The 25,921-nt window shown below is 38.5% G+C and overlaps 2 protein-coding genes across 2 annotated transcripts; one reads left to right on the top strand and one right to left on the bottom strand.

Moving 5' to 3' along the window:
* Window positions 1-4,528: 4,528 nt before the first annotated feature.
* On the bottom strand, window positions 4,529-17,501 carry mtch2 (mitochondrial carrier homolog 2). The gene is made up of 13 exons (XM_072465347.1): window positions 17,369-17,501; window positions 15,493-15,577; window positions 13,049-13,155; window positions 11,616-11,642; window positions 11,472-11,528; window positions 11,350-11,407; window positions 9,243-9,294; window positions 9,094-9,153; window positions 8,921-9,014; window positions 7,234-7,281; window positions 7,079-7,146; window positions 6,254-6,329; window positions 4,529-4,802 (listed from the first exon to the last, which is right to left on the bottom strand). Exons 1-13 carry the CDS (start codon window positions 17,453-17,455, stop codon window positions 4,716-4,718), a joined length of 906 nt encoding a protein of 301 aa, XP_072321448.1. The 5' UTR covers window positions 17,456-17,501; the 3' UTR covers window positions 4,529-4,715.
* Window positions 17,502-18,823: 1,322 nt separating this feature from the next.
* Window positions 18,824-24,922, top strand: LOC140381372 (uncharacterized). Its single transcript, XM_072465421.1, has 5 exons — window positions 18,824-18,897; window positions 19,569-19,819; window positions 21,213-21,653; window positions 23,198-23,671; window positions 24,460-24,922. The coding sequence occupies exons 2-5, from the start codon at window positions 19,586-19,588 to the stop codon at window positions 24,892-24,894; spliced, it is 1,584 nt and encodes a 527-aa protein (XP_072321522.1). The 5' UTR covers window positions 18,824-18,897; window positions 19,569-19,585; the 3' UTR covers window positions 24,895-24,922.
* The last annotated feature ends 999 nt before the right edge of the window (window positions 24,923-25,921 follow it).

Below are 25,921 nucleotides of genomic sequence, written 5' to 3'. Positions count from 1 at the left end.
AATGGCAGATTAGAGATGGGCCGGTAATGACTCAGTACTGCGGCATCAAGACTGCTCTTCTTTAGGAGAGGCTTTATGACCGCAGTTTTCAAAGACATTGGGAATGTTCCAGATTGAAGCGACATGTTAACTATGTGAGTGAATGGTGCTAACAAACTGTTCAGCACAGACTTTAGAAATCTGGAGGGTAACACATCGAGGCAGCATGTAGATGAACTCAGACTGGTGATGATCTCATGGACAGTTTTGTCAGTTACTGGTGCAAAGTGAGTTAGCTCTAAGTGTCTTGGTGGTTTTAGGGTAATTTTTTGCATTGTGGGATTTATAGCATTTTTAATGCCCTGAACTTTGTCATTAAAGAATAATGCAAACTCATTACACTTGGATGTGGAAATGAGTTCTAACGGCAGCTGAGCTGGAGGGTTTGTTAATCTGTTTACTGTGGCAAACAGGACACGCGAGTTGTTACTGCAGCTTCCAATTATTTCAGAGAAATATCTTTCCCTAGTTCTACATAAGATTAGTTTGTACATGTTCAGCTTCTCTTTGTAAATCTCTTTTTGAACCTGGAGCTTTGACTTGCGCCATTTCCGTTCGGCCCTGCGGCACTCCCTTTTCTGTGCCCTGACCGAATCATCATTTCTCCACGGCGCCTTCTGCTTATTTTTAACCATTTTAGCCTTCATAGGGGCGATGGTGTCCAGAACATTCAAAACACTAGATGTAACAGAGTTAAACAAATCATTTACATTAGAACATAAGAAATTTTCAAAGTTTATCATTTCCATAAACAGTGCACCTGTGCCATCACTTATGTGTCTCCTCTGAACAACTGCAGGACCAACCGGTGGTTTGGGAGAAACAGACATGTCAAAGAAGACACAGAAATGATCAGACAAAGCAACATCGATCACATTAACATTTGAAAAATTAACCCCTTTGTAATTATGAGATCTAGAGTGTGCCCTTTGCTGTGGGTGGGGCCTCTCACATGCTGAGTAAGACTGAAGGTTTCAAGGACAGCATCAAGCTCTTTAGCGTTTCTGTCACAAATATTATCAACATGCACATTGAAATCACCTGTAATGACCAAAACATCAAAGTCTGTGCATACGACTGAAAGCATCTCAGTAAAATCATCAATAAAACGTTGGCAGTGCTGGGGAGGCTTGTATAAAACAATGAAGAGAATGGATGGAGACCGTTTTAGCTCCATTTTAAAGGATACATACTCAAATGATGAAAACACCCCAAAAGACAACCTGCGGGTAATTATTTCATCTCTAAAGACAGCACAGACTCCACCCCCTTTTTTGTTTTCTCGTGTTTCAGATTCAAACTTAAAGTTGGGTGGAGCAGATTCTATCAGAACTACATTTCCTGTGTTTTTGTCAAGCCATGTTTCAGTTAAAAACATAAAATCAAGATTATAAGAAGAAATTAAATGATTAATTAAGAGAGATTTGTTGCATAAGGATCTGACATTTAGCACAGCAAGTTTCAGACTAGTTTCAGTGGGACTGGGCTTTATCTTTTCACAGGGAATATGAATCACATTTCTCAGATTGGGCCTGACTCGCATTTTGTTTTTCCATCTGTGTGATGATGTGACTACAGAAATAGCACTAGGGGGGGCTCTTTTTACATAGGGCCCCGGGTTGGTTTGATTTTTAATGTGACAATAAGTCCCGGCAACGCTGAGACCCAGTGCATCCTAGCTATGGGAGATACCAGGTGAAAGGTGAGGTTGGATGGGTGGTGGGGCTTTTGTAGCCAAGGAGAGTTTGGGACCAGGTGAGAGGCGAGGGGGGATGGGTGGTGGGGCTTTTGTTGGTGTAGTCGGCTTGTGCAGGGAAGAGTTGATAAGTATTGACATAGCCCTTGCTATATTGGGCGTGAGTGGAGCCATCTTAATGCCTGATTTGATCAGACTTTCAAAATGGCTGGGAAGGCCCATGGGTGAGTGGAGATGAGAAGGAGAATGATGAATCTTTAGTGGGAGTAGATGTTGCAGGGGGAACCCAGGGCTGGTGTGAAGGCAGGGGCGATGACAGGGATGTTGTTGGGCTTGTCACAGATGGGTCCAAGGCCTTGGAAGATTGTTCCTTTGCTGGAGGCGGTGGAGGTGAATGTGGAGCAGCTGGAGCTGAATCCTTTGCTGGTGGTGGTGGAGCAGCTGCTGATGAATCCTTTGGTGGAGGCTGAGGTTGTGGTGCTTTTGATGTTGAAACATTGGCTCGGTCTCTGGCTGATGGAGCAGGAATTCTTCTCTCATTCCTCTCTTCTCTAACTATCTGCCCAGGACCCTGTCCAGGCCCAGTCCAATGCCTCAGGGCGTGGAGCAGGTTCTCTGTCAGCACCCTCACTCCACCTCTGCATAGGTGGGGGCCATTTCTCTTAAACAGGTCCTCTCGTTTCCAGAATAGATAGAAGTTCTCAATGTAGTGTAGTCCTCTCGGGGAACACTCTTTGGACAGCCATGTGTTCAGCTGAAGAAGCCGGCTAAACTTGTTTATCCTCCTGTCGATGTTTGGAAGAGGTCCACTTATGAATGTTTTGATTTCCATTTTATCAAGCACGTCGAATAACTTCAAGAAGTCTTTTTTCAAAACTTCAGTCTGTTCCCGCCGCATGTCCACTGCACCCACGTGCACAATCAGCTGTTTAGCTCCTCCATGCTTAGCCATAATATTTGGAAGGAGTGACGTTATCTCAGAAACAGTGGCGCTTGGAAAAGAATGTGTGTTTATCTTTTCATGCGTCACGTGACTTATCGCGCCGTCCCCAACCAAAACAATCTGCGTGACCTTGGCTCCTGGCACAGATCCTCCTCGCTGTATTTTGGCCACGTCATCTTTCCTTTTTTCATTTAATTCCATCTCTGAAAGTGGTAAAAATCTGTTGGTGAGCTGTATTTTAGGTGACTTCACGTTATCTTTGTATCGTTTAGGCTTTGCTCCAAGTTTGTTCCAAGAAACAGTCCGGTCTTTCTGGTTTTTAGACAGTTTTGGAAACGACACAGAGTCACTGCGGTTTAGGTTGAAAGTAGCAGTTTTTCTTGTAAAAAGTGTGCTCTTCTTACCATCGGTTGACACAGGAATGGTATCTTGAAGAACTTTTTCAGATTCCAAAACAAATATCCGTGTTTTCAGCTCATTAATTTCTTGTTGATATTTCCGACAGCGTTCACAGTCTTTCTCCCTTCTTCTCCCGGACATGTCGCTGGTGTCAGATATGTCGTTAAAACTGGAAAAATGTTCTTAAAATCCTTGGTTTACTTGAAAAAGTCTAAAGCAAAAATGTTTGGAAGACAAAAACTGATTAAAAAGCAAAATAAATAAGGAAAGCAGCGATAGCAAGCGGAGCGAGCAAAAAAGCGTGTGCACTCTTCGGAAGCAGGATATGATAATATTGAACTGAGGTAAATTTACTCTGGTTGTTTTAATTCTGATTTATGCCTTGAGTAAGTGTTGGATGATTGTGAACTCTAGTGTTACTGAAGCGCTTAATGTTGACAATATTACGTATGAACCTTTGTTTCTTGGATATAGAGGACCCAAAATGACAACTAGAAATACATTTGTGTTAAAATGGTGAATAAAAATACAAATGTATGTAAATTGTCTCTCAGCCAGTGGTGCACATTTGTTGTAAAATATATGCAGTAATATAAGCTCCATGTTAAAAAATAGAGTTCGAGTTCATTTAACACAATTTTAATAGCAGTTTGGATCAATATTTTATACACAAATTGAAAAATCGAATTGTTTGCAATTGGTAATTTTAAACAAGCATTTGTACTCTGGTCATTTCACGCCATCAGATATGATCGTTTAGTAATATCTCCTTTGACAATACTAAATACTTGACTTCTTGTCCTTTTAGTTGCGTCCAGCTCGTTCCTTTTTTAGTCTTGAGTTTATTTTTAAACTATTTTGACCCATAACGTTTAGAAACAATGGTAAAACGTATGGACTGTTAACTCGCCTCCATCTACAGATCATTAAATCTGTTACAAATTAATGGATTGACAACTATTCACATTCATTATCATAAAAAAAAAGTCTTCAATTCTCTCATCTTAAAAAAAATCTTGTTAAAAAGACATTTCTGGTCCAAAAAAACAAATTTAAAGCCACACATCCTGCACTTTGGGCTTTTATGACTTAATAAAAAAGAAAAGAACACAAATCAAAGAGGCAAGTGCAAAAAAAAGCATTTATTTGGGTCAGTCACTGATTTCGTACAAGCACTTGACCGTTTTAAAGAGACTACTCCTCTGAACGTCACATGCGCCACAACCAGGTCACCTACTCCAAATCCCACAAGGGGGCGCTACAATAATTAACATTTAACCAGACAAACGTCACACAATTGGGTCCCCTCTGTATTTTCATCCATATCGACAGGTCTTTTAGCAGATCACATGCAGACTGAACTTTGCAAACGCCGTATGAGAAGAAGAATTATATATAAAAATATGGGGGCACTTTGACGATATTTTTAACATGTAATAAAACTAAAACGCTCATTGTTATTCTGTTAATCAGCCAAACATCGATGGGGTAGTGTAAATGAATAAAATACATGGCAAACAAGTGCATACAAAAGAAGATTTAAGTGCCAAACAGAGGCAAAAACATGGAGTTCCTTTTGATTTATTCGTTTTTTTTTTAGTGCCGTCGTTATTCCAACTACAATCGCAGTCGTTGGGTTTAAAAAAATCTCTTCTGCTCGAGCGCGTACGTCTTCCCCACTGGAACCTTCCGGAAAAATAAACTGTTTCCTCTGCTCATGTTTCCCTGTAAACAACAACAACAACAAAACAGTGATGATATTAAACTGAACTGCAGACTTGTGTATTTCAGAGCAGTTTGTACAGATCTGAGCTGTAGTTTTCCGTTTTTATGCAGAATTAGACATTTAGAATTGAATATTTTGTCATTTGTGGAGGAAATTATGGCACTTCAAAAACTGCAGCCGTTACAATTTGCTAATTATGTCCATTCAAATTTTGATTGCGATTAATCGGCAGCTCCATTGTGTGTGTGATAATAAAAAACTGGGGGGGAAAGAGCCAATAATAAATGAAAAAATGTTGGCAGCTTCCATTTAACTGTATAAAGGGAGTTTGCTGTAGAGTCTGATCATTAAAACACATTAAAAAAGAGCTCGTTTTAAACACATTTCTGTTGGATTAACATAATAAAAATGTCAAATATTTGTCAATATCGCTCAACCCAATTTAAAAAAAAAGATGATAAAACACTCTTTAACAACAGAATAAAGTTCATCTGAACAGGTCGAGTCACAGGAGCTTTACGACTGATAGAGATAATGCAACTCTAAAATGACTCAGGAAAAGTCTCATTTTGTTTAAGTTATGATTATTATTCCTGTATTTATTTTTAAACCTCGATACCTGCTACACTGAACATCTAGTTTTAGTATAAAAATGTTTTATAAAACCTAGCCACAACTTGTTTTTGTCATTTTATAAAAGATAAAGATGCGTTTTTGCTCGTCTTGATTAGATCAGGCCGTAGTGTCCAGGAAAGACACTTTTACTGGACAATCGTCTGAATGAAGAGACAGTAAACAGCTGGTGCGAGGACTTAACACATTAAACCTCGAGGTCAGAGCGACACTTCAGAACCTTTAGATTTACTTTGCAAGTCCAGCTTTAAAATTACACTCAAACCAACAAGTTGTTTCTTCCTCAACCCACTTTTCATAAAACTGTGGCAGACAATTTGGTCACAATTTGTCCCTCGTAAAACGTACTTATATCCCAATTATTTTTTTAGCTTATAACATTGATTTTGACGATACAAAGTTAATTCATATTCAAATAATGTAAAGTGTTATACTCAAGTAGAGGTGGGCAATATACAGATATATAAATAAAGTGAATGTTTTTAAGATATCCTAAATCTGATCGTTTATTTTTTTTAAAGCTATAAAAGAACTTTTTTTTTGTAAGTTCTGTTGTACGCTTTCAAATTGAGATATTTCTGTACTTTTGTAGTACTTTTTTTTGTATTTTTCAGACATTTATCTGATAATTAAACCTAAAATAACACGTTTCAACACATTTTCCATGTCTATCATTTCAGATATTCATTTTCCACAATCCATTCAGGTTATAATGTCCTTCTACTGTAAACTAAAGCACTTTGAATGACACACACATACCATTAAAAATACCTGTGTAAAGGTGTTAGTGGATTAGCATCCCGAGTCCTTCACTTACCTCTCTGCTTAGATGCCTCCAGCAGTCAACCCAGGTGGGATAAATTGAAGCATAAGGGGGCAGACCTCCGGAAAGTCTGCAACACCAACCACAAGAGCACTTTAACTTCATTACTCATGATGACTGGAAGAGTTAGGTTTCTTGTGTCGCTTTGGAAACGTGTCTAGTTGATAAAAATGTGCCATTCATGGTCTGAAGTGACTTCACACTCGCTGCTACTGCCATCTTGAGGACGAAAGCCGCATGCTCACTGTGTTATCCAGAAATGCATGACTGGAAACCACTCCAGACTGAGCGGTTTGTTTCCGCGGGTAGCTAGCAGCTGGCTAATGCTAGTTTCAATTCAATTCATTTTTGTAATGCCCAAAATCACACAGCAGTTAGACAATGTTCATAGAGCTCAGTTTACACATTACAGCGTGGCTATGCTAATAAACCTCGGCCTAATTTCAGACAGTTTGAATGAGCCTAATTCCCCAACTGTCCGGGTTTTTATATTTTAGAATCAGACACAAAGTCCGAGCTCTTGAGAGCTTCGAGGGCTCGTCCGGTCCAGAGGGCTTGTGGACGAGGAAGAGCAGATGGAAATGTCCACAAAAGCTGTTGCCGCTTTAAAGTGTCAGCGACTCGCCGCTGTAGAGAGAGATCCAAAGTCTTCTTGAAGTATAAACCCTTTTCATTTTAAATTTGAATGCACTTTTTATGCGCATGATAAAACAGCAGCACAAGGACACATCTTCAAAATGGCAGTGACAATAAATAAGTCACGTGACTGAAATCCATGAATACAAATAAAGTTGGATTGAATAAGAAAGTAAGACTCACCCGCAGTTATTGACAGCCATAAGGTTGGAGACCAGAACAAAAGGGTACGTGAGCATACTGGCGAAGAACTGTGAACAAAAACAAATTCAAGCCCAGTTCAGTTTGTGCAACAGTTTTTTAATCTAAAATAATGGGGGGTTTTAATGGAAACTCACCCCCGTCACAGCCTGGGAGCAGTTCTTTATCTCTCCCGTGTGACTCATCTAAAAACAAGACACAGGTTTAATGGAAGTCAGAACAAAGTGGTAAACAACAGCGTGGCTCAGGAGGAGGGACCGTTTACATTTTTAAACTAAATATTAGATTATTTTATTGTACTGACACATTTCAAAAATATTTATATCTAAAAAGGTAAAATATTTCCACTGGAATGCAATTATACAAATATTTACATGTAATATTCAGGACAATTTCACATTTTTATTCAATAACGCAGCCATCTTTGTAAATAAAACACACAATTGTCATAGTCGACTATTCACATTTACTCAGAGAAACGCTCAGTGTGAAGTGCACCTTTAACTTTTAGTTTATTGGGATGGCGACCCATTCGTTTTTTTGTGTCTGTTACATACAGTAGTCCTCAATACTGTAATTTATTGTAACATTTCACTCCACTTGAGCCATTCTGAATAAACAAACACGTGTCCATCCTAAAAGTCAATATTAAAACAAAGGACAGACTGTCAACAAGGCCTTCCTCTCAGCACTTGTGACTTGCATTAGTTCAACTGCAGTTACAACATTTAAACACTGGACACACCGTTATGTTCTAAATTACTCTTTGTAAACAAACCCCTGTCAAAACCTGATCAAGATTATACCGTTTGTACAGAAAAGTACAAGCAAGAAGTGCATTTATAAGTGGGAATAGAACTGGGGTCAAATCACCATTTTTATTTCATCATATTGACTTAATTAGATTAAGTGCATCATCTCTAATTAAAACGCTCAACGAGAGAGAATTGTCTAGTCAAACAAAAGTAGTACAAAGTCATATTTCTGCATCTGTGTTGTTCATTTTATGGTCCATTCACGTTTTGTTTAGCTAAATCTTCCATTATTTTTTTATTTCGATTTCCGGTACAGATTTTATGGAACAGAAGTGCTGCTGGGCTTAAAGTGCTGCAGCAATTAATCGACCAATCGTGACTATGAAAATGATCATAGTCGTAATTAGAAGCCTCATTCATCATAGTTCAATCTCTGTTTGGTTAAAGGTCCCATAACATGCAAAATCGACTTTTCAGAGCTTTTAACCTTCGTACATTGCTATTTGTGCTTCATATATGTACCCAGGGTGTTTTTTTGATCGATTCCCCATGTTATGGCACCTTTAAGTCTCAATGAACAATAGAAATAATGGATTGATGAGTTGAAATATTAATGTTTGTCAAAAGTAATTGTTAATTGCAGCTCGGTGCACGCGATTATGTCAAAAATTAATATCGTGATGATTTTTGGGATCATCTTGACCATGTTTAAGCTTTCTAAATGTATTTTATCCCAGAAAATAAATATTAAGTTTATAATTTTAAACTTTCTCTTAAATTAAAGTATTTCTGAAAACATAAAAGGACTGTAAAATTAACCCCCCTCCCATATTTTAGATTGTTATACTTTCTTAATCTTGAACTGAATATTTTAGCAGCATTTTAACATCTCCTTTAAAGACGATTGGCTCGATAATTTAATCTTAACATTTTTATCTGCAAAACAACTTAATCCCGTATTTATATTACTCACCTCTAGTTCCAGCCCTTGTGACGGAAGCATTTTTGGATGACTAAAACATCCTCGGCAGATTAAACGCATTTAAAACAGAAGAAGAAAGCGCCGTACCGAGTCGTCGATGGCGTAGGTGTTGATGAAATGGGCCAACATGTTACAAATCCAGAGCGAGAAGACGTCTCCGAGCAGACGAGGGATCAGCCCACTGCAAACACAACGCACCGAACCGTCAATCGCACCGCGTTTACCTCCAACATCGCTTAATGAGCAGCAAAACTACGCACGCAAAGAAACCCAGGACGCCCTCTTCCCTGTAGATCGTGATGACAGAGTCGAAAATACCACTGCCAACAAAAAACAAACAATAGTGTCAGTTTGTTCACGATTAAATCATAAACTTAGTGACATTTAGATGCGTTTTTCCCCCCCGTACCTGTATTTTGCCTCCCTCCCGATGAACTGCACCATGCATCTCAAAGTGATCACTGAAACACAAACGCATTCTATTTATTCATTTTATTTTAAATAATACACCGTTACATGCGTTTAGGTGCTTTGGTTTATTTTTTGCCGTTTGTAGTTTAAAAAGCATGTTCGAAACCACGCTCAGAGTGCAAAACATTAAAAACCACCACATCAACAAATCGGGCTCACATTACATCGGGCTACAACAATGAATCAACTAAAAAAATAAGATAATATATCTGGATTTTACAGACTCGAGCCTTTTAGAACAACAAAAAGCAGCGTTATTGAATTAAACTGCCAAAATAATGATATTACAATAGAACAATAAACTATACACTTTATTTGTAACTATTCCCTCTACAATTTTAACCTGTTACCACCCACCTATTTTGCCCTGTGCACAATGGTTGGACATACCCAAATGGCATTGCTTATTAAAAGAGGATCTTATGTTCCACATGCAAGTGTGATGCATCATTAGAAAGCTTAGGCCTTCTAGTTTCTGCAGATGTGCACATGAACACTGGTCAGGGCTTCAGAACTTACACTACAGAAGCCCAAACATAAACAAAACATCCTTTTTTAGTCTCGCCTGAATATTGTCAATTTGTAATGGTCCTGAGCATGACATATTTCATTGTGTGCATATGCTGTTCACTGTACATGATGTTTATCTTGTTGACAACAACTGTGTAAAGTTTCAGATCTCTAGGAACAGGCATTTTGGTGCTGTTGACCTTTTTGTATCAAAAAGTATATTCGGAACAAGTGATCCAAATATGTGCCAACTGTGCCAAACTGTTTTATTACAATTTTAGCACCTCTATGATCATAAAACATACATTTTGATGTTTTGTAGGCCACTAATACCTATTATAACGGTTAAAAAAAAAAAATGTGAAAATGTGTAAATATGAGTTTACCCATGAATTTCCCATATAGAGGTTAAAAAAAAAAAAAAAATTATAATATTTTTATTTTATTTTTGTATTGGTATAATAATACATATATCTAACAAAATGCACGTCCAAAAGGCTAATAAACTCAGAAAACGTTATGCGCAAAATCCTGCCGAGAAATCTGGCTCTTTACAGCCTTCCGCACGAGAACAGGGAGAATTCTGTGTAAATAAACCCTTTGTCCCGCCTATCAGGAAAAAGGTCTCCTGATTGGCTAGAATAATATGTCACTCAAAGTCTCCTGCGTGCCTGTTAGCAGAAGCTAAGGGCTAAAAACAAAGATGGACGCGCGCTTCGGAAGCGCCGAATTTTTTTCCTCCGGAGGCTGTAGCAAACAAACGCGGTGACAGAAAAATTCGTGGATGGTCTCATTCTGTAGGAAACAGTCTAAGGAAGAGATCGATGTCAAACACTATCGTATAAGTCAAACAGGTCATTTGTTATGGACGGAGAAATGCGGCGGACAAGCGCATTCTCGTCCGGCGAGAAACGAAGAAAAGTTTGTTTACTTGACAATATCTCGAAATCGGATAACTTCAGGAAAAATACAAGTGGATATTGTTTTTCAATGATTCCTTACGGACAGACTGAGCACAAGGATGTACAGAATTAAAGCCGTTTCGTCCGTCATAAACAGCAAACATGACATGCGTTTGTAAAAGTTGAGACTTTCTCACAAACTATTGGCAATTGCTTCTTGGGGCATATAATTCAATGTAAATCAATGACATATTCGTTTTGTTGAGAAAATAAGCTTTAAAATGATGTATGGCTTGCTGGTATTGACCACGGAAATAAAAGTGATGATGTAAGAGAATATTTGAGATATAGAAAATGTTCGCCGGCGGACAGGTGGGTGGTAACAGGTTAAAACTTTATTTTGTAGAAAAAGTAAAAAGTCTCAATAGAAATAATCTCAAAATTCAAACTATGAGGAGAAAGAATAATAATCCGGTGCAACAAGGAATCAAATAGATCTGATATGGGTTTAAAAATAGATTTTAAAGATGAACACTGCACTCGAGTTGGCAGAAAAAACTAAAGTAAAAGCACGACCAAGTGTGTATTATTCAAGTGCTGTAGGTTTGAAACAGAAAACATGTTTAGATTTACCGTGAAAAGGATGTGTGACGATTGTGGCGCAGGAGCGAGCGATCATCTCTTTGGTTGTCTGTTTTTAAAGACACGTTGTAAGAATTTAAAGTGATCAAATGTGGTAAAGGTTTAAGCGTTACCTCATTGACGACGTGCTCCAAAGAACCAGCAGGAGCTTTCTGTGGGCCGCCGGGCAGCTACACACAAATATATCATATCGCCATGTTCAGTCACACGTTTAAATACAATACAACACAACCAGATTCATCATGAAGAGTTCTCACCCGAATAGTGTCGGTCTCGTGGCATTTCTGAAAATAAAAAGTGACATTTATCAATTTAAAGCCGGACACTGCAACTGAACAGGACAAACTCTTAAATTTAAATAATATTTGAAACTTCTCCTGAAGTTTCCTCAGATAAATGTGAGGAAAAAGTATTACAAGTTTTTCACCATTCATCATACAGTGAGAAAAATAAGTATTTGAACACTGCGATTTTGCATGTTGTCCCACTTTATGAATAATGACGTTATGGAGGGTCTGACGTTTCCACTGTGAGAGACGGAATCTCAATATTATTGTAAAAATAAAAAGTAAAAAATAATGATTTTAGAAGCAAAAGTAGATCATAACAATGGAATCCATGCTCCAAAAAAACAACTGTGAAATGTGTTTTATTATCTAGGGATGGGCAATATATTGGTTCCAGTTTTGGTATCAGTCGATATCGAACATTTTTGGTGATATCGGCCACTCTGTCCGCTCTGGAGAGCAGCTTCAGTGAGAGACTGATCCACCCTCGCTGTGTGAAGGAAAGGTTTCACAGGTCTTTCCTTCCTGCTGCTGTCAGACTTTATAACAAACACTGTTAGTCCTGAACACTCGCAATACTGACCTAACCATGTGCAATTCTGTCATATGTGCAATTGCTGTTGTGATTCATGTGCAATTCATGTGCCGTCGTGACACATATTCATGTGCAATTACTGTCGTGATCACATGCAATGGTATTTATTTTTTTAATTTATTTTTATCTTTATTATTTTTCCCCTCCATCCCTTGTTGGGAAATGGGAGGTTTTGTCTATAGGAGTTTTTGTTTATAAGAGATCTTCTACTGAGAGTGTTTTTCAGACTTCCTATAAGTGTTCTGTTCTTCTGTATCTACCTCTGTATCTTCCTGCGTTGCACCAATGAAATTTCCCCATGTGGGACAATAAAGGAATATCTTATCTTAAATATGGCCGTATGGTCACACAATCATGCAACAAATGATTTTGGTTTTCAAATAAGACCGTTGTTATTATTTGGGTTGATTATCATACTTATTAAGTGAAATTTCATAATAATTTTGTGAACTTTACCTCAACTTGAAATTGATTCATGGGCCTTGCTTTGGATTTTAAATCCTTAACATTGATATGTCAGCAAATATCGGCCATCGTAAACAACAGCAAGACAAATATCGGCCATCGTATACAACAGCAAGACAAATATCGGCCATCGTATACAACAGCAAGACAAATATCGGATCGGTTCAAAAAAGTCCAAAGCTCTTATTTTCTGTCTGTTTAATTCATCATTCTGAGTTTCATAAAGCTACAAGAGGAAGGCTGAGAGTAAATTACGATAGTGGCGTTTGTTCTCACACGATGGTAAAACGTGACACATGGACATGGGACAGAAAGGTTACTAGTGCGTGTGGTTATATTTCACCTGCACCACTTGGCTGTGCACGACCGTCCCGAGGGTTCCAGCGCAGAGCCTCGGGACCAGGCCCTTGAAGAGACCGGCTTTTCCGTCGATCTTTACGATGTGTTTAGCTGAAACAGAACGAAACACGAAAAGCAAACGTTGATGAGTGAATGCATTAAAAACCAGAGTAGAATTTAGAATCTATGCAACGTTTGACACAACGGCTGTTATTCTCCTGATGTTTGGATTACATTATGTATTTAGATCTAGTTTTATTTAAAAGTTTTACATTTATTTTACAGTGGACACATTCCTTTGGGAAACTTTTAATACCAATTATTCTGATCCCAGATTTTTTTATAAAGCGTTTTATATCGTTTCTAACTATTTTTTTCTACTTGGAGGTCCGTGTATGTGAGTCTTGGGGAAACAAAGAAACAAAACATTCAGTAAAGTTCATCCATTTAATTTTGTCATATTTAAGATTGTCCAAAGCTAATTCTGAACCAGTTGAGAAGGAACACCAACCATCATTGCCAAATATATAATTGCTTTTCACAACTTTTTGTTTCGTCCCAGGTAAAGCTAACAAACATTAGCATGGTAACAACACACTTCCTGCTTCTCTGAGAATAAAACGCTCTTTAATTAGATGCAGAGACAGCGCTGTGGTCCCATTTTCACCAGAATAGATGATTTTACAATAAATTAAATTATGGAACAGATTTTACTTTATTACATGCAAAAAGAATCATGTTCATGAATATCAGTTTTTTACGTTTCAAAACAGTAAAAATCGGGTACAGTGCCATTAATTACAGTGTCAAATTAAGCTTTATATCTCTTTATATCAATTTGTGAGGTAGTGTAGCATTGACTGGCTAAAATGGCAGAAGGAAAATTCCACTTTTACTGTAAGTAAAAGTGGAATTTTACTTACAGTGCCCCCAAATTAACAACCGCTGCAGAGCTTCAAAAAATCCCAAAGACCAGAAAACCAAATCCCCCACTGAGGCAAACACCTGCCTTCTATAATGAGACCAATTGGGCCGGCTGATTCCACATCTAACTAATACATAAGAACAGTACAAAACAACATCATAACATTTGAAAAACTGCACAGACCGATGCTACTTTTCCCCCACACCCATACAACGGTGCATCCAATTTAAAGATTTTCCTGCTGGAGTAGCAGAAGCATTTGACATACTGTAGAAGACGTCAATGGTAAGGGGGTTAGTATTCAGGGGACAGTGGTCAGGGCGACACGTCGTGTTCTCTGTACTGTACTTAAAAACGCTGTATTTTATTATTTTATTCTCATTTCTCATTCTCTGAGAAATGAGTCTGATACGGAAGTGAATCCAGATGCAGCAAAACTCAAAACACACACGTAGAGCGCAGACATGAGATATACCGCGATCTGCAGTTTAGAATCTGTCGACTTGAAATTAAACTTTCTTGGCCCGACATGACCCCTGCATCACTACCGTGGACCATATTTTTGTGTAAATATCTCATGTAACACTAACTCGCTAATCACCTGCTCAGGAGCAGATGAACCAGATGTGAAGACACAGACGCAGGTAAATCAGCTCTAACAGAGTCATCAAGGACAGTGGGGACAGCTCTGATGCGTTTTCTGTTTAAGCTTCAAAATGCTGTGTTTTCAACTCATATTCACAGCAGACCCCAGTTCAAAAGATAAACGGCTTGTGTAAATATCACAAGCTTATTGACAGGTGCGGTCCGTGTATGTACAAGTTCTTGTTTCTTTGTACATTTTGTTGGAGCAGCTTTTATTCAGGAGCGCTGTATAGCCTGAAAAATACGATACATTTTGTTGTTGTTTTATGGCGGTTGGCATCCAAGTGTTACATTACCGCCAGACTTTATTCTTTTCTTTAGACTTCATTCTCACTGGAAACTTTTCACGATATATCTTGTTGTTGTTGTTGTTGTTGTTGTTTTATGGCGGTTGGCATCCGAGTGTTGCATTACCGCCAGACTTTATTCCTCAGACTTTTCGTAGATACCCCTGCTCCAAATAGTACATTCTGGTGTCCTTAGTGACATCACCAGGACAGGGTTTCGAACCAGGAAATGGCTTGGCGGCCCTTCTCTTTTAACTCCAGGAATGATAGAGATCAAGTAAGTCAGTAAACTAAAAGGGACGAGTGGAGTGAACACCTCACTTTGTCACATAATTGGTCTAACTAAATTTGAGACTATGCTGGATATTTAAGGCCGATAACAAAAACGCAAAATAGTGAAAATATTTGTCCAGTATATCAATAACAATATATAAGAGAAAAATCAGACGTTGGACAATATTTTTGGTTTTGTTCAGCCTAAATCACACACACAAACTCAATGAATAGACGGATATTATTTGTATTGAGTTAATCATGATTTATGGCCTTTGAGAGACACTGAAACGACCTTTAACACTCTTTAACACTCACCATAAGCAAACAGGCCCGGCAGCTGATACACCTGTCGACCAAACAGGTTCCTGCCCTGAGTCGGAGACAGCGGCTCGTGTCCAACCTGAACACATCACACGGGGAGAACAACATTAAGAAACAGTTGCATAGTTTCACATTCGTAACAGTCAACACTAGATCTTTGTGTGGCTTTCAGAGGACAAAGATCGACATTGAGGTGTGTAAACAGAGGATTGTCTGAGGCTGTGGAGCAGAGGGAGCCCGTCAGTAATAAGAACAGAAAATAAGTCTCAAGCCCAAGTATCGTAAATGTGCTCCGATTTGCATTTTATTCCATTTTTGATTTTAATTTATACATTTTTAAAAGTATTCTAGAATTGTGTTAAGAGAACATTTTTAAAAATCCCAGTGCATTAACGTTTAATAAACTACAAGAATCACAGGAATTACCACGAGATCAGGTAGAGGTACAAGATTAGTCTCTAAAAAGGAGAGGCATTCTTTTATCTAAATAAGTGCAGTTTATTATGCAACCCTTGTCTATTATACAACAGTATTCATAAACAAGTTTGAACATAACGTGGGAGTATTGCAGAGCAAATTAGTCAACTTGAATAGTTCCTGTGTTTGCAGTATGTTAATTAAGACCATTCAAATTATGACTTTGACTCGATCACCTTTTGCAACCCTAAAGAGGGGAAAATAATTTACACTAGTGTCACAAATACTTAAATCAAACTCGATTTCAATATTAAAGCAGGGTACTTTAAAGGAACAATACAATAATAATCCATATTAAACTATTAAATATCTAAATTTGTCTTGTACAATATGAGATAAAGACACGACATTCAACAATTAGGTTTTGTATTGCGAAAACTATTAAAAAGAATATTTGAATTCTCTTTGACACAATGGAATCAGTTCAATTAAAAGTTTCAAACAAAAGGAAATGCCTAACTTCACTTGTAAATTTAAATGTCACAATAAAAACTCAACAAGGACTAAACAAGACTAAAAAAAGGCTAAAAAAAAAAAGGCTAAATTGGGGGGAACTGACTCAAATCGGACTTTGCTGTATTATACCATCAAAAACACTATATATTTCTGTGTCAAGTAGTAGTAGTAGTAGATACTTTTTGTATCGTTTGTTTTTGCGATATCGGTTCTTGCAATTCTTGGCTATTATTGTGAAATGTAAAATGTTCTGATATATTGTGCACCCCCAATCAAAATGTCACTTTGCCATGATGTCGTTTCAGAATCAATTTCAGTTTCAGTCGTCATGTTCAGCAAAAGCATCACATCTGAACCACAGAACTAAAATATATATATTTCTTCAACCCTTTTGCTTTGTAAATAAATTACTATTTCAATGTGACGTTCCAGATATGCAAAATGTGACATAGAAAATCAGCGGTAGTGTATTCCAGATATTCAAGTAACAATATTACCATAGAACAAGATGGAACAGTTGATCATAAACGTAATCAAGGCGTAATAGCAATAGGAAATGTTGGATCATTTCATTAAACACGTATAGCACTTGACTTTAGTTGACAATTAACGGGTTTTGATGGGGAAGGTCAAGAGGACAAGGCATTGCAATCAGGAAAGTTGCATGAATGAATGATTTATTACGCGTATAGTTATTAGCGTAATAAAAAACAGCACGCCACTGTGTCACATGCACCTTTAACACTCGTCCTGAGCAGTAAACATAATAATTTGAGGCTAAAATAGAGGTAAAATTAGATAATATTCAGCTGATTGACCGTTTCCGGTTTGGGCTGCCTGGGAATTGTGTAAACAACAAATGCTTAAAGCGGACGTATTTCGGGGAGTTTCTCTTTTCTGAAACAAACGTGAGCTTGGTAAAGAGTGCTGCGTTTACCTGGATGAGGACTTTGATGTACATGAGCGGATGGGACAGCACGGTCAGCCCCGAGCCGAGCAAAACCTGGCCGCACGTGTCCGCCATCTTAGCATCCACAGGAGATACCGGAAGTCAAGTTAACCCTTTAACGATCGTTTCGAGGTTTTATTGACTCGGGCGGTGGGCAAACGCGAGGTCTTGTGCAATACCGCCACCTGCTGGAATAAGTATAATTTTCATCTTATTTAAGTATTTACAGTGATTTATATATACATTTTCATTGGCAGTAGAATATCTTACAAGCCATTCCTTCAGTCACTGCCCCAAGTGCTCCGATCACTACAGGGCACCACAAAAATGGAACAGAAGAAAAAAATAAAATAAATGAATACAATGAATAATATGACTATAATATTTTTCCATTAAAAGAAAAATATTAATTCATAGCTCAGGTTAAAATGCAAAACAAATTAATAAGGTTTGAAATAAACCAAAAAGCAGTGGAACAACCTGAACGCCTTTTAATGAATGCTAAATGTATTAATTAGTATCGTAAAATCTAGGTTAAATTCTCTGATGTGATATTTACGGTCCATGGTGATGTTACAGTTTGGAGATCTGTTGCTAATCCACACGCTCTGTGTATTAAGGAATTAAGTTAACATTGAAGAGCACTAGGCCTACATAAGTCTAAAGGTGTAATTCATGCCTGTCCTAAATCTCCCACCCATAGAAGTAATAAGATCATCCTCGTGTTATTAATCCATATTTTCACAATTTTACCCAACTATTTGAGGTGGTTTTAGATATGATGTACCATACTCTGTACTATAATGAAAGAATTTGACCTTAGATTTTTAGAAATTTGAGTGACATATTATATATTACAATTACTTCACTCAAAGTTGTATTTAGGGTCATGCATGTTAAGTATTCCTGTATTCCCTGCATCCGGGACTCAAGTGCACAGAAAAAGTCATATAGCAACTCTCTTTGCGTTTATTAATATGTATTTAAATAGATATTATACTCCGGGTCATACGTCAGGTTTCACAATAAAACCAATTAAATTAAAATCACCCTGTTATGGTAAAATGTGAAAAGGCGGGACTTATCAAGTTTGCAGTTTTAACAGGAAGTCAATGGTCCTATTTTTTCTTTTCTTTTTTCAAGCTGTTTAAGATCAATCTTACAGTTTACAATAAACAAAATGTAGGATAATGATCCACGTGTGCTACAGTTTATTACAACGTGATGAGGAAAAAAGCACAACACATCTCCTTTAAAGACCCTCATTGGTCCAGTCAAGTCATTCGCAGATATTAAGTCACACTGGGAGATTTTTAATTTATTTAGAACATTAATCTATTCCCACCTAAAGATTTATTTTTGTTTTTTGTTTTACTGCAGTACCGAAATCAACCAGTGTTCGGCAGCAAAGCGACACCCGGAGGAAGAGGAAGCAGAAGAGCAAGAGGAAGAGCCGCTGTTGCTTTGTTGCTTCTCCAAAACATGTCCCACAACATCGTCTGATCAATCGTGCTCCGGTCAGTGATTTCTATCCGTTTTACCGGTTCATGTTCCTCTGTTCGTGTGTTCGTGATCTCAGCCGGGCCGTGATCACGAAGCGTGGTGCATAATAACGTAATAACACATTTACAGAGGCATAATAAGCGTTAGCGTGGACTCATCTACTTTACGTTTAAAGGCGACATCATATGATTTTTCCGGGTATTTATATTAAACTATAACATGAATTGGTCATTATTTCACATTTTGTTAATTGTAAACCACAATGGCCCCTTCATAGTGGCATTTCACGGTAACAAGCAGCAGATTTAATTCACTTATTTAGCCTATATTGTTTGAAAAGTGCTATATGACGTTTACAACTCTTGAGGAATGAAGGAACATACGTTATAAACATGGTTAACAGCTCAATAAAGTCAATTTTCTGTACTTGATTAGCTACAATGTGGGTTGTTTATGTTAGTATTCAATAAATGACAAGAGATTTTAATTGTGGTACAAAATTAAAGATGTCTTTAAGAGAACAGACTGATTTTGAGACTAGGGCCTGGTAAATAACAAGTAAATAACATAAAGCCTTTTTCAAAACTTTCTTAATTTGGGAACATTTTGAGCTCACCAAATTCTTGTGACCGTGACTGTTTTAGCTCACTTTAATGTAGTATATATTCAATTATTTTTTACAGAGATAATCCCAGGTGTAATATGGACAAAGGCCAGACCGTGTCCTCTCTCCCATTCACCTGTGACACTTGTGGTGAGGTGTTTCTCGATGGATTGTCCCTAAAATCACATCGACTCCTTCACTCGGGAAGGAAACTCCACGCCTGTGAATTCTGCGGGAAGCTGTTTCCAAGTCCAGCTAAAGTTCGGAATCATCACAACGTGCACCTGAAGAATAAGAAGCCGAGACTAGTGCAAACTGTAGCACCGAGCGAGGTTGGTGGAAAAATGACAAAACACTGAAGTCCTTAAGCTGTATATGTTTGTTACATTAGGTTGGTGATATATTGATATTAAGATAAGATAACCTGTCCTACAATAAGGACATTCCAGTGTTGCAACACAGATTAGGCACATACGTATAATGATAAAGATAGATCATTTAAAAATAAGTCTTATAATCATAATAATAATAAAACTCTTATTCACATGGACAGAAAATATTGCACCAGGGATGATTGACATTAGTATTGCACATGATTATGAAGCTGATTCATTGTAGAGTCTGACTGATTGTTTACAATGATGTCACGACACCAACATTTCAAACAATTTTTCAGTAGGAAGGAAAAGGCTCAATACAAAAATGTTTACTGCATTGATAATTAAAAACATAATGTTATTTTCAACACAAAATAATATCAGTTTCTTTATGCTTATTACTGGTATATGGTCTTAAACTAGTTCTGATATGGATTAAGATTATTATAAAACTATTCTGTTTTATGTAATTTGTTCATTAGTGATACGTGTACACATGAGTAGCTACTTTCAGTTTTAGTTTTAGAATTGAGTAATATCTTAATTCCAACAATTCCCCATTGAAATGTAATGAGCTTTATTACCTAAAGCAGTGGTTCCTAAACTGCGATATGGGTAACCCAGGGGTACGCAACAAGGCTTTAGGAAATGCAAAATAAAAATGTGATTACATTGTTTAAATTTGATTTTCCTAGGCTTGTCTAAATGTTTTAAATGTAAAGAACATGCTTAATCTGAATGTAGAATGTAGAAACCTTTTTTTATCAAGTGCGCCCGAGCAGTGGGAGCAAGACTAAACAACTACAAAAAGGTTTAGGAACCAATGGTCAGTGCTGATATGATGATGTGGTGTGTGACTGAGTGATTGTCGTTGAGGCTGCCATATCTCTGTCAGACAGCCCTAGGGCAGTTATGACTGTAGAAGAAAACCTGCCCGCCAGTGTGAAGCGAATGAATGATGCAATTTTTAAGTGACTAAAAAACAATACATATAATTTGGAGGGGAGATGTTTTTCTAATTCTGGGATAATACCTGTGGGAAATGTACATCATAGTTTTACATTAGTTTGTGGAGAATTTATGGCATTACCTCTTATGTCATATGTATATCCATATGTATATCTACTACCGATGTCCAACAAACATTCTAAGAAAATCAGGCTACATTTTTCTCTGTAATCTTGATTATAATAATTAAATTTGTAGTGTAACATGTCATATGCACTTAAAGTTGTTCGGTAGACACAGAAATATTGCCATTGCACCTTTTCTACATCTACCTATCTACCTAAGTTACTCAGTTTAAGTTGCCGGGTCATTAAATCATTTTATCTCTCTTTCTTTCCAGGACGATAAAACTAAATTGTTCAATGTCAATGTGAAAGAGGAGGACTGTTCGACTCCCATCTCCTCCCTCACCTCAGGGATCAGTCATTCGGAAGAACACCAGGGGGCAATGTTCCCCTGCGAACTCTGCGGAGAGACTTTGACATCGATAACAAACCTTCAGATTCATCAGCGACTTCATGCCGGGAAGAAAATCCACTCGTGTACATTCTGTGGGAAGTCATTTCTTGCTAAGTTTAAGCTGCGTGAACACGAGAGGGTCCACACGGGAGAGAAACCGTACACGTGCGACACCTGCGGGAGCACGTTCACGCATTCATCCAATCTCAGAGTTCACCAAATTGTCCACACTGACGCGAGGCCCAACGTGTGCCAAAACTGCGGCAAGACGTACAAAAGTAAAACAGCGTTAAAAAGGCACCAACAGCTGGAGGCTCTAAAGGTAAGTGTACGAACAATGAAGTAAAAGGATTTGACAAAGTCGGCAATGAAATTCAGTTCTTGTCCACATTCAGAATGAAGAAATCTTCTTTGTAGGATTGTTTTGTTGTTTCTTCTATATCAGACAATGACTAAGAAATGACCTAATCACCATCATGTAATTACATAATCTCTTACTTATTTGAGTCTACAGACTACAGCAGGACTTAATGTGGACTATAGCAGGACTACAGCAGGACTACAGCAGGACTACAGCAGGACTTAATGTGGACTACAGCAGGACTACAGCAGGACTTAATGTGGACTATAGCAGGACTACAGCAGGACTACAGCAGGACTACAGCAGGACTTAATGTGGACTATAGCAGGACTACAGCAGGACTACAGCAGGACTACAGCAGGACTTAATGTGGACTACAGCAGGACTACAGCAGGACTTAATGTGGACTATAGCAGGACTACAGCAGGACTACAGCAGGACTACAGCAGGACTAAATGTGGACTACAGCAGGACTACGGCAGGACTACAGCAGGACTAAATGTGGACTACAGCAGGACTACAACAGGACTACAGCAGAACTAAATGTGGACTACAGCAGGACTACGGCAGGACTACAGCAGGACTAAACCTTGACTACAGCAGGACTACGGCAGGACTACAGCAGGACTAAATCTGGACTACAGCCGGACTACAGCAGGACTACAGCAGGACTAAACCTTGACTACAGCAGGACTAAACCTTGACTACAGCAGGACTACGGCAGGACTACAGCAGGACTAAATCTGGACTACAGCCGGACTACAGCAGGACTACGGCAGGACTAAATCTGGACTACGGCAGGACTAAATCTGGACTACAGCAGGACTAAATCTGGACTACAGCAGGACTACGACGGCAGGACTAAACCTGGACTACAGTCGGACTACAGCAGGACTACAGTCTGACTACAGTCGGACTACAGTCGGACTACATCAGGACTAAATCTGGACAACAGCAGGACTACAGTATGACTAAACATGGAATACAGTCGGACTACAGTCAGATTACAATCAGGCTACAGCAGGACTACAGTCTGACTACAGCCGGACTACAGCAGGACTAGAACTGGACTACAGCAGGACTACGATGGCAGGACTAAACCTGGACTACAGTCGGACTGCAGTCGGACTACAGCAGGACTACAGCGGGACTACAGTCAGACTACAGCAGGACTAAATCTGGACAACAGCAGGACTATAGCATGATTAAACCTGGACTACAGTCGGACTACAGTCAGATTACAGTCGGACTACAGTCGAACTACAGTTGGACTACAGCAGGACTACAGCAGGACTACAGTCTGACTACAGTCGGACTACAGCAGGACTAGAACTGGACCAAACCTACTCTATATTATGACTCAAACTGGGCCTGAGCGATGTTAGTTCTCTGCAGAAGACGTCATTTGTGATTTGCTGAGTTATTTTGCAGATTTGACTTATTCGTTTGAGTAGTTGTACGAATAAAAACAATCATTCTTAACTTATTTGTCTCGTTGTTTGCAGGAAAAGAACGCACCATTAGTAAAGAAAGAGGAGGAGACGGACCTCACTTGCCACAAATGCGGAAAGGAATTCACCGACGCCAAAAAACTCAGAATCCACGACCGCATTCACCGCAAACCGAACACCTGCAAGTACTGCGGGAAGGTGTTCCTGAAGCCGTCCCACATGATCCGCCACGAGCGAGTTCACACCGGAGAGAAGCCCTTCAAATGCGAGGAGTGCGGCAAGTGTTTCCACCTGAGCTATCTCCTCAAATCTCACCAAAACTCACACTCCGGAGAGCGGCCGTACGTCTGCGATCTGTGCGGCAAGGGTTTTTCCAGCTCACAGACGCGGTCGAACCACCGGCGGTACGTCCACGCCAAGCCGGAGGAGAGCTGCGTGTGCGGGGTTTGTGGCAAGACGTATAGGTCGGACTCCGGGCTGAGGACACACATGCTGCGCCACACGAGCAAACTCCTCACGGCAGCAGAGGTACGTGAAAGTGGTTTCATGATAAATAGAAAAGCTAAGATGTAGCACAGTTTTTATAGACGCTTGGTTTGTCACGGTAACACGTTACGAAGTGTGAATCATTGTTACGGAATTATGATACTGTATGATGATACTGTATAATGCGTCTGTGATAATTAGCCTAAAAACCCTCTAGTGGACCAAAAGGTAATTTAATAAAGGCAAAAAAATTCATTAACAAAGGCACAAAAATTATTTAAATAATTTTAACGTTTTGGGCCCAACTAAACAATAACATTAACAGAAACAAAACTGATTGTCACCAAACAAAGAGGGCATTAAATACAAAAAGGACTAACCCACATTTTTAACACAAGGGGGAGGAATTATACAAAAAGGACACAATTAAATGACTAACTTAAGCAAAGTAACAATAAGGCAAATTATGATAACTAAATGGAATACACAAAATAACAGTGAATACCAAAATAACTTAACCAAAACTATGCAAACTACTGTAGCAATAATAAAAGTGTTTTCTCGAGATGGTCTCCTCCTTCCAGTCTGGTGTAAATAACAAATTCAGACAAATATGAACTGATAACTGATAAGAAATATGTGTCTAAATAACAAATCTATTTATATATATGTTTTTGGCCTGTTCTCTGACAGTGTATTTTCACAAGGGAGCTGCAGGGGGAGCTCTATCGCTAACGTTACTTCTTTCTGCTTTAAATCTGCTTTTTATTCTACATTATAAAAATCCTTAAATAAAAATAATTCACATTCATTGTTTTGTCTGTTTCCAGATAAAGACCTCGTCAGACGGCGATGCTGCTGAGGACAACGCTCTGAAACCAGCTTCTTCTAAGACTAAACTCTTCGCCTGCGTCAAATGCGGGAAGACTTTTTCTGCCTTCTTGAAGCTGCGGCTGCACCTGCGCGTTCACACGGGGCGGAGGGTGCACCACTGCAAGGACTGTCCCAGAGTGTTCCTGTCGCCGAGCCTCCTGAAGCAGCACGCCATGACGCACACCGAGCAGACGCACACGTGTGAGCACTGCGGGAAGGTCTTCAAAAACATACGAGTCTATCAGGACCACAAGAACCTGCACACGAAGGAGGTGATGCGGCCGTGCGAGACCTGCGACCGAGTGTTCTGGACCCGAAACAGTTACGTCAGCCATGTTAAACGGTGTAATATATTTAAACTTGTACAGAGCAAGGATGAAGTTAAACAATAATATATTAGATAACATTATATTATACTTAGAGGTTGACAATATTGACAGAAACGGACATTGTGATATTTTTGGGGATTACCCTGATGGCGATCCATCAGAAATGCAGCGGTGGAACACACATTATGCAAAATTGACCTTTATAAGCTTTCAACCATGTTCTAACATTGTTCATCATCAAAAATGTACCTGGAGTAGCATTTAGCTTCAACATCCTAGTTTGATAAATCCTGGTTAGAACGTTCTCCCCCCACTCCGTTCTGAATTTCCTCCATAACTGACGTTTTCTCGATCTGTGACGTGGCTCTGAGAATCTTCTCTGCTGTTTTTATGTCCTTGAATCATTGCCAGACTCGTTCTGTGAATTTCTCCCATCTAATCACGATCAGTACTACGTGCGGAGACCAGGAAGTCCGAGGCTGGCTTGAAATGATTATTTTAAACTGTGTGTAATTCCAAAGCTGAGTTACTCGTTTCCCAATGCTAAGACCAACTGATAATGTTTTTTGTAAAAACATTTATTTTATTTTTGTTCTAGAACGTGAAATGCCAAAGTAAAGTTTCATAAGAGCATGTTTAACGGCCAATAAAAATACAAATAATGCATAATATTTGTCCTTTAAGTAAAAATGCAGATACAGGAACAAAAAATACGTCACATCACAAAAAATCTACTTAAAGAGACTTGTACTGCAAAATCAACTTTAAGAGCTGGTCATTTTTATCTATAAACAATTTTTGCACAAAGTTGGGACTTGAACTAAAATAATTGGCAAACTGACACCAACAACATACTTTTAGAAAAATGCTTTTCAGTCCAGTTAATAAATGTAGTGGAGTAGAAAGCGCAAATACCTACTCTCAAATGTAGTGAGTAAAAGTATCCACTGTAAAATCTCTGTAAATAAAGCACAAATACCTAAACATTTAATTTAATTTTTGTACTTGTTACTTTCCACTCCTGCCTTATCTTTGTTTCACTGCATATCCCTTATTTTTATTTTAAAAAGCAGCTTTTTAAAAATACTTT

This window comes from Eucyclogobius newberryi, unplaced genomic scaffold (assembly GCF_026437365.1).
Source record: "Eucyclogobius newberryi isolate DKJ021-1_F unplaced genomic scaffold, fEucNew1.0.hap1 SCAF_5, whole genome shotgun sequence".
Lineage (NCBI taxonomy): Eukaryota > Metazoa > Chordata > Actinopteri > Gobiiformes > Gobiidae > Eucyclogobius > Eucyclogobius newberryi.
This window is presented reverse-complemented; position numbering and strand designations above follow the sequence as displayed.